Source organism: Melanerpes formicivorus, unplaced genomic scaffold, assembly GCF_026170545.1.
Source record: "Melanerpes formicivorus ecotype bairdi unplaced genomic scaffold, bMelFor1.0.p_v2 SCAF_50, whole genome shotgun sequence".
Taxonomy (NCBI): Eukaryota; Metazoa; Chordata; class Aves; order Piciformes; family Picidae; genus Melanerpes; species Melanerpes formicivorus.
The window spans coordinates 3,227,145-3,240,103 of record NW_027142402.1 but is presented as its reverse complement, the minus strand read 5'-3'; the positions used below and the strand labels follow the sequence as shown (position 1 = coordinate 3,240,103).

At 46.6% G+C, this 12,959-nt stretch overlaps 1 protein-coding gene across 1 annotated transcript; it reads right to left on the bottom strand.

Annotated features, from left to right (window-relative positions):
• Window positions 1-242: 242 nt before the first annotated feature.
• QRSL1 (glutaminyl-tRNA amidotransferase subunit QRSL1) lies at window positions 243-12,953 on the bottom strand. The gene is made up of 11 exons (XM_068160476.1): window positions 12,846-12,953; window positions 12,421-12,580; window positions 11,051-11,149; window positions 9,235-9,331; window positions 7,609-7,785; window positions 5,092-5,267; window positions 4,875-4,987; window positions 3,821-4,013; window positions 3,275-3,392; window positions 1,915-2,120; window positions 243-1,446 (listed from the first exon to the last, which is right to left on the bottom strand). The coding sequence occupies exons 1-11, from the start codon at window positions 12,867-12,869 to the stop codon at window positions 1,235-1,237; spliced, it is 1,575 nt and encodes a 524-aa protein (XP_068016577.1). The 5' UTR covers window positions 12,870-12,953; the 3' UTR covers window positions 243-1,234.
• Window positions 12,954-12,959: the final 6 nt, after the last annotated feature.

Genomic DNA, 12,959 nt, shown 5'->3' with positions numbered 1-12,959 from the left:
ACTCCACCACCTTCCTGGGCAGCCTGTTCCAACACCTGACCACCCTTGCAGCAAAGATTTTTCCCTAATGTCCAATGTCAATGAAGGGGCAGCACTGTGAGAGTGCTGCACTGAAGCTGCAGCAACTATTGAGTGCCTGGCACCTGAAAACTGAGAAATGTGAGAACAGAGAAGCAGCAGAACCAAATGAAGTTTTGGGTTGGATTTCTCCTTACTCTGAGTCTGTTAAAGAAGGTGTAGGGGAAAAAAGCACAGAGGCTGCCTGGGCAGCACCCCTGGACTGCAGCAGCATTCAAAAAGCTTCTTAAGGAAAAGCTCTTAACAATTTTCATCTCAAACATAACTTTTGCCCTATGCAATGTCCTCACAGTTTCTCATTCCCTGAAGGAACAATTTTGCACCCCCAAACACTTCAGGAGAGTGCTTGTTTGCTAAAGCTCCAGCTCTTGTTTCCTGCAGGAAACACTGGAATTATCTGGGTACAGTGTGTGCTAAGGTTACACCTACCCCCTGCTGTGGCTGTGCTGCAATGCCATAAAACTTTTACTCTATTATTACAGCAAATTGTTTTTTCAAGGCAGCTGTACAAAATGTTTGTATAGGCAGGCGTTTGGGTTTTCTCCCTTTTTTTTTCCACCCTTAGATCTTCCATCTCCCTGGGAACTCCTCCACTTCTGTAACAAGGTGGTTTTGAGAATCTAATTATCCATCACAGCAACTTTACTGTTTGTAACTCCAGAGCCCTGCTAGTTCCCAAGCTCTCACCTCTAGCCTGGTGAAATTCCAGCATTGGATAGGGGAAGGCAGAAGGAGCACTACAGAATTGTTTTGCTTGGAAGGGACCTTTTAAGACCATTGAGTCCAACAGTCAATTTAGCACTGAGTGCTTGTCAGAGGATGCTGGAGGGTGGAATTCAGGTTAGCTCTTCACTGGGTCAGACACCTTAAGCACGTGGGAGAGAGGTGGAAAAAAGCAGCTTCATGTGGATAAGATACAGCATTTCAGCTTGGTGTTTTCAATATCAGTTAGAAATGGTTCTTCATAACACAGAGGAGTTTATTTAATGATTCACTTTGCCTTAATTACACAGTAACAAGGTGCCATGAGTCCACCCTGCATTAGGGCTTCTTAGAATGGATTATTTCAACAACAACAAGGAATTAACTGCAGGGATGCACTTTGAGACCATCTCTTCCCCAGCCTTCCTGCTGTAGCTGACTAACAAATCCTGTGTTATGAAAAAGAAGCAGATTTCTGATGCTGAAAGTCACCATGGTCATGCCTCTTCACTTCTTCTAGCTGGATCATGGGGAACTTCACTTCTTTTTCAAACCATTTGGCTACAGTGAGAAGCTGCTTCTCCTGGAACGAACGGCCAATGAACTGAAGCCCAACTGGTAAACCTCTCTCTGAGAGAGCTGCAGGAACATTTATAGCTGGCAGCCCTGAAATAAAAAACAGGCATGTGCAAAGGCTTACTATTAAACAAATCCAGCTGGAGTAATTTTTGTAACAATTCTTAGTGAACAATAAAAGAAGTAAATCATGTAGAGTGAAAAGATGAGCTGAAATTCAGCCAGCAAACCAAAGCCACTACTTGGATGACCACAAGAAGTGAATTCATTTCAGGGGTTAGCATCCTCTGAAGAGAGGATCAAATCTCCTAAGAAAGAGGTTTTTGGCCTTCTGGACTGGAATGGCCTCAGGTGCAGTCCCTACCCAGCTCCAAGGTGCCTCATCTTAAAATCTAGTCTTATGTTTAAACTGATTTCATCACTAAACTATCACTGTAAGAGTTACAGCACAGAGGTGAAATATCCTGCTTCTAAAGAGGAGGTTAAATAGCTGAAGGGAATGGAGATTAAAAACAAGTAGGCAGAGGCCAACACAGCTGCATGGCTGTCCCTGCTCACCAGCCATGTTTGCAGCCTGTGTCAGGATGTCATCCTGCGCGCTGCGGGTCCTGTTGTCCTCCTTGATGAAGTCTGTGTAGGCTGCTGCGTGGCTGAGGGTGGTAGGAGTGAGCAGAACATCAACGCCGCTCCCAAAGACCTTCCCGAAGTCCCGGGCAATCAGCCGCCTCACCTTCTGGGCCTTGACAAAGTAATGCTCATAGTTCCTGCAAAGGAGTGGGGAGGGTCAGACCAATTCCAAGAATCACAGAATGCAGCTGCTTGGAAGAGGCCTCCAAGCCCCTCCAGCCCAACCCTTGACACAGCCCTGAAGGGTCAATGCTAAACCACATCCCTAAGCGCCAGGTCTGCACTGCTGGAACATCTCCAGGGTTGGTGACTCCAGCACTGCCCCGGGCAGACCACTCCAGTGTTTGAGAACCCTGTCAGTGAAGAAATATTTCCTAATATCCAGCCATAACCTGCCCCCTGGAACAGCTTGCAACCATGTCCTCTAGTCCTGCCACTTGCCACCAAGGAGAAGAGACCTTCATTTCTTAGTTGCTGTGCAAAGGCCAAGGCCAGGACTCTTGGCAGAAAGATTTGAACATTTGATAGAATAGAATTAACCAGGTTGGAAAAGATCATCAAGTCCAACCTATCACCCAACCCGATCTAATCAACTAAATCATGGCACCAAGTGCCCCATCCAGTCTCTTCCTAAACACCTCTGGTGATGGTGACTCCACCACCTCCCTGGGCAGCACATTCTAATGGCTAATCTCTCTTGCTGGGAAGAACTTTCTTCTCCCCTCCAGCCTAAACCTCCCCTGGCACAGCTTGAGACTGTGTCCTCTTGTTCTGGTTGCCTGGGAGAAGAGACCAAGCCCCACCTGGATACAGCCTCCCTTCAGGTAGTTATAGACAGCAAGAAGGTCTCCCCTGAGCCTCCTCTTCTCCAGGCTAAGCAACCCCAGCTCCCTCAGCTTCTCTTCATAAGGCCTCTGCTCCAAGCCCCTCACCACCTTTGTTGCCCTTCTCTGGACATGTTCCAGAAGCTGTCACCAAACCTGGTGTTTATGCAGTCACAGCCATGAAGCTGTCAGAGGAGGAGGAGATGAGGGCAAACTGCTGAAGGAAGGTGAAGGGAAACCAAACCCCTGGTTTACAATAATTAACTACAAGTCAAAACAACACTTTAATGACCTTTCTGAAACTAAACAGCGTACTGAATTTCACTGCTGGGCAGCACAGCAAAGCCTAGAAACAACAGAGAACTAAGCAGGCCTGGAAAGCAGGCAGTCAGCCTTTGGGGTTGTCCAGCAAGACACTTCAAGTGTGTGAAGAAGTCAGCTGTGGAGTTGTGAGATGCTGTGCTTACTGTTTCAGCAAGAAATAGTTCCCTGAGAGGATTCTTGCCCTGACGACATCGTTGAAGCCCTCTCGCCGTGTCGCAGCATACATGCTCTCTGTGGATTCCTTCCTGTCAGAACGGTGTCCTGAAAGGAACAAGCACTTTGGGAATTAAAACTGAAGGATTACAACAAGGTATTAACAACAGAAGCAAGTGTTTTACATTTACTATGCACTGCTGGACACAGCAGCAGACAACAGGCCGCTGTTTCTTGCAGCCTGACAGGCTGCTGCTCTGGGGAAGAGAAACCCACCACAGCACGTTCCTGCTTTGTTATGGGAGCACTCAACAGATTTCAAACCCAGGCCCTCAGAGGTCTGGAAGTGAAATGCATGACCACAGGCCATTATTCACCAACTTTTCTAGGGACAGGTTTGTACTCTCTTCCATCTTGAAAAAATACATACACTTCTGATTGAGTATTTGGTATCTGTTCAAAGTAGCCATTTTGAATGGCACCCAGCAATGCTCTCATCTGTCTGAGCAAAAGGGGTTTTCTTCCAAAGGCCTTACCATATTCCAGTCCATCAAATCTGGCCATGTTTGATGCCACTTCTGCTGTGCACAGCACATGATAGCAGACAATTGAGTAACGAGTGTGGGGTAGACTCACTTCCATGACTTTAGCACCTGCACTCTTGAAGAGATCAGCAGCCTTTGACCAGAGAGCCAGAATCTCACTGGAAAGCCCTGGTGCATGATACTCCTTGGAGAGAAAGGAGAAGGAGAGTGATTTTGCATGCTGATTTACTTCCAATAGCAACCAAAATGCAGCTGCTCTTTGCAAATCCCAACTCCTTGTACCACTCTACTGCCTTTAGAGTTCAGCTTCACAGGAACACAGAGCCATCCAGACAAGTATCTCAAAGCACTGCACAAGAGGCACTAAGAGCAACCTGGTTGAGCCTATGGAGGTGACTGATGAAAGCAACACAGAACCAAGAACTGAAATTCCCACTTCCCTTGGAGCTTCCTGACAGTGCTTGCTGAAATGTGCTGCCCAGGGAGGTGGTGGAGTCACCATCCCTGGAGGTGTTCAAGAGGGGATTGGATGTGGCACTTGGTGCCATGGTCTGGTCATGGGGTCTATGGTGACAGGTTGGACTCGATGATCTTTGAGGTCTCTTCCAACCTTAGTGATACTGTGAAATGACAACAACATGTTTCAGAGGAAGCTAATGCTCACTCCAAATTGCCTGCACAGGCAACAGACCACATACTGCTCTCTCCCAGGAGCTGCTCATGCTGTCTTCACTGTCTGACCTTGGTGAGAGACTGGGAGCTGGTGGGCAGGACACAAATATTTTGTTTGGTGTCCTGTTTGTTATTCCTGTCCATAGTTATTGGCACAATTTGTTTTCTGAAAGAGTGGTCAGGCATTGGCACAGGCTGCCTAGGGAGGTGATGGAGTCACCATCCCTGGAGGTGTTCAAAAAACATGTGGCCATGGCACTGGGGGATGTGGTTTAGTGGCCATGGTGGTGCTGGGTGGGCAGCTGGACTCGATGACCTCAGAGGGCTTTTCCAACCCAAACAATTCTACCATTCTGCAGGATTTAAACTTTACCTTTGGAATTCCTATTGAGAGCTTGCTGACATCAGGCAAGTTGGGTAGTTCAAAGGGCTTGAACTTGTCCTGAATTGTGGTAGAGTCTTTAGGATCATGCCCAGCAAGTGAACCTGAAATACAACATGACACAGGGAGAAAACATGCAGTGAGTAGCCAGGATTCCATCCGTCTTGAGGCAGTGCTGTCCCCAGAAAGACACATGAAGCAGGAGTACCTAGCACAAGTGCTGCATCATCCACACATCTCGTCAGGATTCCTGGCACATCCATGGAGTTCACTAGAGGAATGAGACCATGGCGAGAGATCAGGCCATAGCTTGGCTTTAAGCCTACTACACCACAGTGAGCAGCAGGGTTTCGGGTGGATCCTCCTGTGTCTGACCCTAAAGCTCTATGGTTTCAAAAGGAGCAGCATTAGTGAAAGATTCAGAACATTTCTAAGTAATAAAAAGGTAGGGGGTCAAGATGCAAGGATTCAAAAATGTGAGTTGTTCTAGATTAGAGTCACACAGCCTAAGTTTGTCTGCTCCCTCTGCTTGCTCTTATTCTTCCATTCTGCTTTTCATCTGCTCTCTGATTTTCTTTAAGGCCTTTGAATCAGCCACCAGCAGAGCCCAGTTCTCTCCACACAGCAGAGCTAGATACAATTTAGGCCCTCAGAGTATCTTCTTCTGCCTTCTGTTGCTCTGTTCCAATTCTATGGACTCTGGAAGCTGTGTTCCATGCTCTCTAGAGTGTGATTTTCAGACCCTGAGATCTTATTTATCCAGCAGGCAATACCCTAGGAAGCAGCAGCATTCTCCAGTGCACAAACAAATAGCAACCAAGTGCATTTTTCACCCTTCTCAGGGCATCCTTTTCCAAGTCTAGGATACTTTTCCTGTTCCCAAACCTACAAAACAAAGCATCAGAACTCCCAGTTGAGAGTAGCTTAGATGCATTTTTATGGTTGGAGTTGATCTTGGAGGTCTCTTCCAACCTTACTGATTCTATGACTTGTAGAACACAGTATTTTACTTTTTAAGGTGACTTCTGCTTTGAGGCTTTTTTGGGTGGCTTTTATTTTTTGCTCTTTCCCAGCTTAGACTTTGTTCTTTCCAAACTGAAATTTTTAGCTCACAAAACATTGCAATGGAACTGGAAATTCACACTGAACTGAAACCTGCTCTGCTCTTGTTTTTCATAGTCTTAACTCAAGCATCACTTGAAAAACAATCACTTAAAAAGTAACACAGAATTCATCCAACTCTTTGCCAGGGAAGATATTAAACTTCAGGAGGAGGAGCAATTTTCATTGAAGGGGGTATGAGGCTTCTCCCAGAGGCAGCTGGTTTGGAGGCAGCTGAACCAATTCAGTTGATTTTGCTCAGGAAGGATTTTTGCAAAGCTTTTGTGCCCTCCATTTTGTAGCATTTCTGCGCACCCAAATCTCAAATGGAAGAGACAAAGGCTGGCAGCATTCCTGATGCCTGAGACACACTAATAAGAGTGGATACAGGCAATAAAATAGCTGGATGTAACATCTCCCTGACTTGACAGAGTGCTGAGCAGTGCAAAGTGGGAGCTCAGCGTGTCCAGCAATGGAAGAGAAAGTGCCAGGCCACATCAGGATCAGGCCAGTCTGGCTCAGGATAAGGACCAGCAGTCCTCAGGAATGGCTGCACTGAGTTCATTTTCAACAGCACTAAATCATTAATTATACCACAGGCTAGCAAAGGGCAATGAGGTGAAGAGAAACAACATGTAGAAAACAAAAAGCATTAAAATAATAAAAAGCCAACTCAAATCAACTGAGTTTTCCAAGTGAAAACACAGTACTAAAAATACCCAATCCAACAGCCCTGCAAGCAACATGATCAACAAATATTGCAGTAATAATTAGCTTATAAGACATAGTCTATGGGTGATCAAGGGCCAATAAAAAGTATCCTTAAACACCTTCTAGTTAAGAGCACAACTGAAATCATCTCTCTCTCTCTCCTGTGCAGCTCTAAAAACTGCAGAAAGTGGAAGGTGTGAAGTTTTAAGGAGCAGAGTTCTTTTACCAGTTGGATAGGGAAGGCAGTTCAGGCACCTGGGTTGTTAAATAGCATGGTGCTATTCCATGCAGATGATAATGGTTGTAAAGGAAAAAACCCCTCCAAGATTCTGCCTTGAAATGTCTTGAAAAAATAGTGAGCAAGCCACAAGCAAACAAAAGAAACCCAAGAAACCTAAACTTGTCTTCTGACTTTTCAAACCAGGCAAGACTGCAGTTGTCTGTGCTACAGCTGTGGATCCTTTTGAGTGCTTTCAGATCCCAAACCTTCTGTAGCATTACCTAACTCTGCTACAAAAAGAGAGGAGGAAAGATTAATTGCTGTTGCTCTGCTGGATTACATTTTCAGCTTGTGTTTGTGCACTGAGGATGGATCCCAAACCCCATCTTAACTTCAACAAAAGCATGTGGGAATAACAGTAAGTCTGCCCTTCCTTTACTGCCATTATCCTTTTACTCCCTGCTGAGTAACACCCAGAATGAATAAAGCCCAAATTTGCCTCCTTGGATTCCTCCTGGCTTCATGACACGTCACAAACAAACTATGCTGAAATCAAACTCTGGCATGCCAGTGCCAACAATTCTCCCATTCCAAATTAGATGATAAAATTGCAACCCCAGAATGTGATCAAATTAAAAGCCTGCAGGACCTTCTGAGACCTTCAATAAAAAGCTGTTTTGAAAAGCCTCTTACGCAAAGCAGGTGAAAGACGACACAGCAGCTGCACTGCCTCCTGAGCTCCCTCCTGCTATCACCCACTCACACTCTTTGTCCTCAGGGTGGGATTTTGGGGCAGATTTTTCCTTGTACTGCCTTGAATAACTCCAGGGGTTTCTGACTGGTCCAAATACCCCATCTGTGCTTCCAGATCTAAAAAAGACAGGACAAATCAAGATGATGACATGCTGCATTCACCAAGATTCCTTCTTTATCCCAGACCTCATCCCTCAGCCACACCACAAAAAGACTTAAATCCTCCTGCAGTTAACTTCAGTGTTACACACAGCTGTCAAGTTTGTAGATCTTCATCCCTTTCTGGCACAGGACCTGAACAGCACACCCCTGAACAGCACATCTGATTGCTGCTAACAGCACTGAAAAGAATGTCACCACAGAAGCACAGAACTGACTTAAGCTGTGTAACAGTAAAGCTGCACACATGCTTCAAAACAAAGGCCTTCTGCTCTCCTAACCCTGCACTTGCAAAAGGCAAAAGATGACCACAGTCCTGTGGAAAATCATGCTGCTAAAGCTGGGGGTAAAAAGCCCTGCAGTAGCAGGAACAAGCACTTCTCTGTAAGACAGAGAAGGTTACTCACTCTGCAGCCCTCTCCTGAGGCCACAGTTCGCTGGTTCAGAGCACCAGACTGGCTTCTCAGAAACTGGTTGCAGTCAGCTTGTGGTCAGCTAGGTATGAGCAGCCACCAGAAGTGGGAGTGTGTGTGGGGGGGTAATTTCCTCCTTCCTCATAACCTCCCCTCATGTTCCCCCTGACTCCAGGGTCTCTGTGTCATTAGCTAAATCAGAGTGGGTCCTTGACACAGCAGGTGAAAACAAACCTCACTGAGACATAACTTCAGAGCTTCACCTGCTCCCTGCTCAAGCTCAGGGTGCAGCTGTGTTGATGGTAGCATAAGAGACCATGCAAACAGAGGGATGAGGCCAGTGGTAGGATAAGCCTTTTCAGGAGAACTCTGTGCTTTAATAATGAGCTTAGACCAGTTGCAATACAGCTCAATGCTGTTCCCTGCTGTAGCTTGGCTGCTTTCCCTGATTAGCTGGAGAATCAATTTGTGAGAGCATTTCCCAACATGCTCCTGACAAAAAGGAACTGCCCAGCATTAGCTTGGGCAATTGAAAGTGCTGCTCTGGATTAGCCTGTCTACAGCACATCAAGGAGTACTCACACAAAGTACTCCAGTGGCTGACTGGCAGAGGCAGGGACTGATAATGGGGACATGATAATTAGTTAGGGGCAAAAAGCACCAGTGAGGGAAAAGGAAAAAGCAGCAGTTAACTGGTGTAAGCAATTCTACTGGATCAGGAAGAAGCCTGCTTGGTTTTCTGCAAAGGCTCCTTCCCCACCAAGCCCAGCTACAGACAAACACTGTTTGCATAAATCCCTGCAATTATGTAATTTACACACCAGTGTCAGTGCCCAGAGAAAGCCATGCACCTCTCATCCTCTTCAGGGTTAAAGGGTTCATTATTTTCTAACCTCCCAGCAAGAGGAGTTAAGGGCTGCAGGCAGATCAGAGCAGATGGTATGCATTCTATTTAATGTGCAATCACACACTGAAAACAATAAACATCACTCACCCCATTGCAAATTCATCTAGGTTTGTTTTTCCTACAAGCACAGCTCCCTGATCCAGTAATTTCTGAACTACTGTAGCATTGTAAGGAGAAATATAACCTGAAAACAATCAGAACAGTTAAGAGTGATTGGTGAGATACAGCTGATTTGTACAAGTAGCTACCCTGAACCCTTCCAAGTTGGCACCATTTCTGCATAAGAATGCTCACTTCCCAGTGCCAGAATTCTGCTTCAGGATAACATGAGTAATTTCCAAAGTGCAGCAAGAGGAAACCAAATGCTGCTTTGTTTGTAATGTTGGGGTTGGGTTTTTTTTCCTCCACAACTCACAAGCCAGTGCCTCTGGATTATACACTTCTCAAGTGTGGAGCTAAGACTTCACACATAGTTGTTACCACAAGGGTAGCAAGGTCCTGCCTTCAGCCAATTTGCAGGGGCTGTCTAAAATAGGAAAAAGAGAAATAGCTCTTTACAGGAAAGTGCTAACCTATCTTGACCCATCTCCCACTGCCATGAGACAAAGGAGCAGATGGTTAACCACAAGCTGAAATAGTCTCCTGCTAACCTCTGCGCAGCCCTGTGCACCCCTGACAGCTTAGGCCTTGCATGAACTAGGAGGGGAACCAGGACACTTCCAGGGGACCCTAGGAAGCACCCAGGATTTGATGTGAATATTGAAAGGGGCTTCTCCACCCTCAGTGGGAACAAGGACAGTATCTCTCCTAATACTCTCAGATATTACATTACAGCAGGTCTGAGAATATGCCTCAAGGAGAAGCAGCTCAGGTAATGTTAGGCTTTTTCAGTGGCTAAGTCTGTTTCCTCCTTCTGCTGTCAAACAGCTTCAGGTTCTGCCAATTCACTAGAGCTAACTTCCACAAAACTTTGCAGTTTTACTTTGTGTAGAATGAAAAAAGATATGAAGAGGGACTTTTCATAAGGGTGCCTGGCAACAGGACAAGGGGGAATGGTTTGAAGCTGAGTAGGCTTAGACTGGAGCTGAGGAAGCAGTTCTTCAGTATGAGGGTGGTGAGACTCCAGAATGGGTTGCCCAGAGCAGTTATGGATGTCTCCTCCCTGGGGGTGTCTAAGGTCAGACTGGATGAGGTCTTGGGCAACCAAGTCTAGTTGAGAGGTGTCCCACAGCAGGGAGGTTTGAGTGGATGATCTCTGAGGTCCCTTCCAACCTAAGCCATTCTTTGATTCTGTGAAATGTTTTCTACTTTTGCTTTTACTGGGAAAAGATTCTGACACCTTGAAAACGTTCATGGCAACTTAATGGAAGCAATCAGCTTAGGAAAGCTCAACAAATTAGGACAGCATTATAGAATGTGCTTGTGTTACAGGAAGACAGAGATAAGGATTGTTAAAGTCTACTCTCTCTACAGCCATGTGAAAAAAAACCTACTTAAGTCAACAATTATCAGCAGAACAACAACAAGAAGAATGTTTTGGATGTTGCAAGGCAAACACTGCTGGAAGAGTACTGACTGCTCTCCTGGAGACCTAAGAGTATCCTGAAGCAAAAGGCAAACTCGAACAGCTGTACTTTAGCATGTAGGCTACAATAAACATTGTGTTGTTAAAAGCAGGGAACTGCATGAGTATAGAAGATACTGTGTTTCCAGAGGAAAAAATGCATCTGTAGTGCCAGATGAGCTTGGCAGAAGAAACGAGAGGAACATTTTCTCACATGAGTTCAGCTCCTACTTTGAAACTACTTCAGATTTCCAGGAGTCTCCACTCCCCAAAACCTCTACAGAGAAGAGCAAGAGCTCTGAACTGAGATCTGAGTTTACTTTAAAAGCTCCACTGTACCTTTTAGCATGTTTGATGCACATGTTGTCTCAATGCCAGCTGTATTGAAGTTGTCTTTCACTGCAACAGGAATCCCATCTAACACACCCAGGGGCTGACCTGCATTGGGAATCATTGCAGAGAGAAGAGCAATGAAAGCAGCATGCTCTACATACAGAGCCTTATCAATTAGCATTCATCACACAGCTGAGTGTTTATTGGAAGCAGTTGATGGTTGTCAATGATATTTTCAAGAACCACATTACATCCCAACCATGAGAAGGAACTTCTTTGAGTGTGGCAGAGCTGGAACAGGCTGCCCAGAGAGGTGGTGGAGTCTCAGTCTCTGGAGACTTTCAAGGCCTGCCTGGATGTGTTCCAGTGTGGGCTGCCCTAGGTGATGCTGCTCTGGCAGTGGGGTTGGACTGGAGGATTCAGAGGTCCCTTCCAACCCCTACCATTCTGTGATTCTGCCCAAACCAGACTTGACCCTGCAAAGCAGAGCTCTGCAAATGTGTCCAAGCCCCAAGACCAGGCAGCTGTGTTCATATATGGAGTGCTTACCTCTTCAGCTGTGAGTATGTAATGCTTATTTCAAGCACAGGTGCTGCCTAGATCTACTGCATCCCTAGGGTAGAAGCCATGAATTCTGCCTGACATACCTACTAGATAGGGTCTACTTAATCAGAGAAAATTGATTGATTCCACCATCAAGCAAATAAAGAAATTAATTCATTAGAATGCCTGTGTCAGGAAGCAAAACACTTGGCTGGCAATTTTCTTAAGCTGCCAGAGGGCAGCAGGTGTCAGCCAGAAAGGTAAGAAAGCACCCCAACTGGGTGAAAATTTCCCTTTTTGCCTTCCAGGGAATGCAGAGGAAAACATGGATGGTCAGCTTTTAGCTGCTACAAATAACAAGGCAGAATGCTGCTCTGTTCACCAACTAATTACTGCAATAACAGAGCTGTTCTAGTTTAATTTGCTTTCCTAACTGAAAAACAGACAGCTGAGCCAGGTCTTCCCTAGCCTTGTCAACAGGCCTGCAAAACACCACTGCATCTTCATGTTTGTGGTAGCTGTTGGCTACCAATTCAAGTAAAATTGCTGGGGGAAAGATAAAGCAACCAGCAGCAGAGCTCTTCAAGCAACACTGAGCGATTTCGTTCTCCAGTGCCTCGTTTGGCCCAGGTTTTGCCTTTTATTTTTGAGCTGAAGATACTCCTGGGTGCCAAGCATACACCCAGCAGCATGCACCCACAGCAGCAAGCCTCAGCCCCTAGCAGTGGAGCAAGTAGAGCATACACCTGCTTCGAAAAGAGCACTTCTCATTTAGCAGACAGCTCCTCCGCAGCAGCTTTTTAAGGGCTAACATCAGCCACAAACCAACCTACCTCTTCTGAATCTTTTGTCCGATTCTTCTGCCTGCTTCAAAGCAGTTTCTTCCGTTACGGTAATGTAAGCGTTAAGAAACTTGGTGCTTTTGATGAGGGAAAGGCACCTCTGGCAGAGCTCCGTCGGAGTGATTTGTCCTTCCCGCAAGGCTGCCGAGACCTGAAAGCGCAACGTGCCTTTCACAGCCAGGTGACAGAGGGGCGGCGTTAAGGGGATGAAGTGCCATCCCCGCTGCCACTCCAACAGGGAGCCCCACAAGAAGCCCTTCTCGACCCCGGGCTCCGCTACGTTAGGGCCCCGCCGCTGCAGGAAGCGGAGACACCACAGCGGGCCCGCTCGGTTCGGTCACTTTAAAAGCCGCTGCACCACCACCGCCCCGCCGGGCTGCGCCAGCTGGCAGCGGGAGAGGCTCAGCTCTACTCACCTCGCGGAGAGAGGCTCGCAGCATGGCGATCGGCTTCTCCCTGCCGCCGTCTCACGGCAGCCGGCCCGCAGCGACCCTCACCCCGGCCGGCAGCTGGGCGCCGCCATCTTGCCG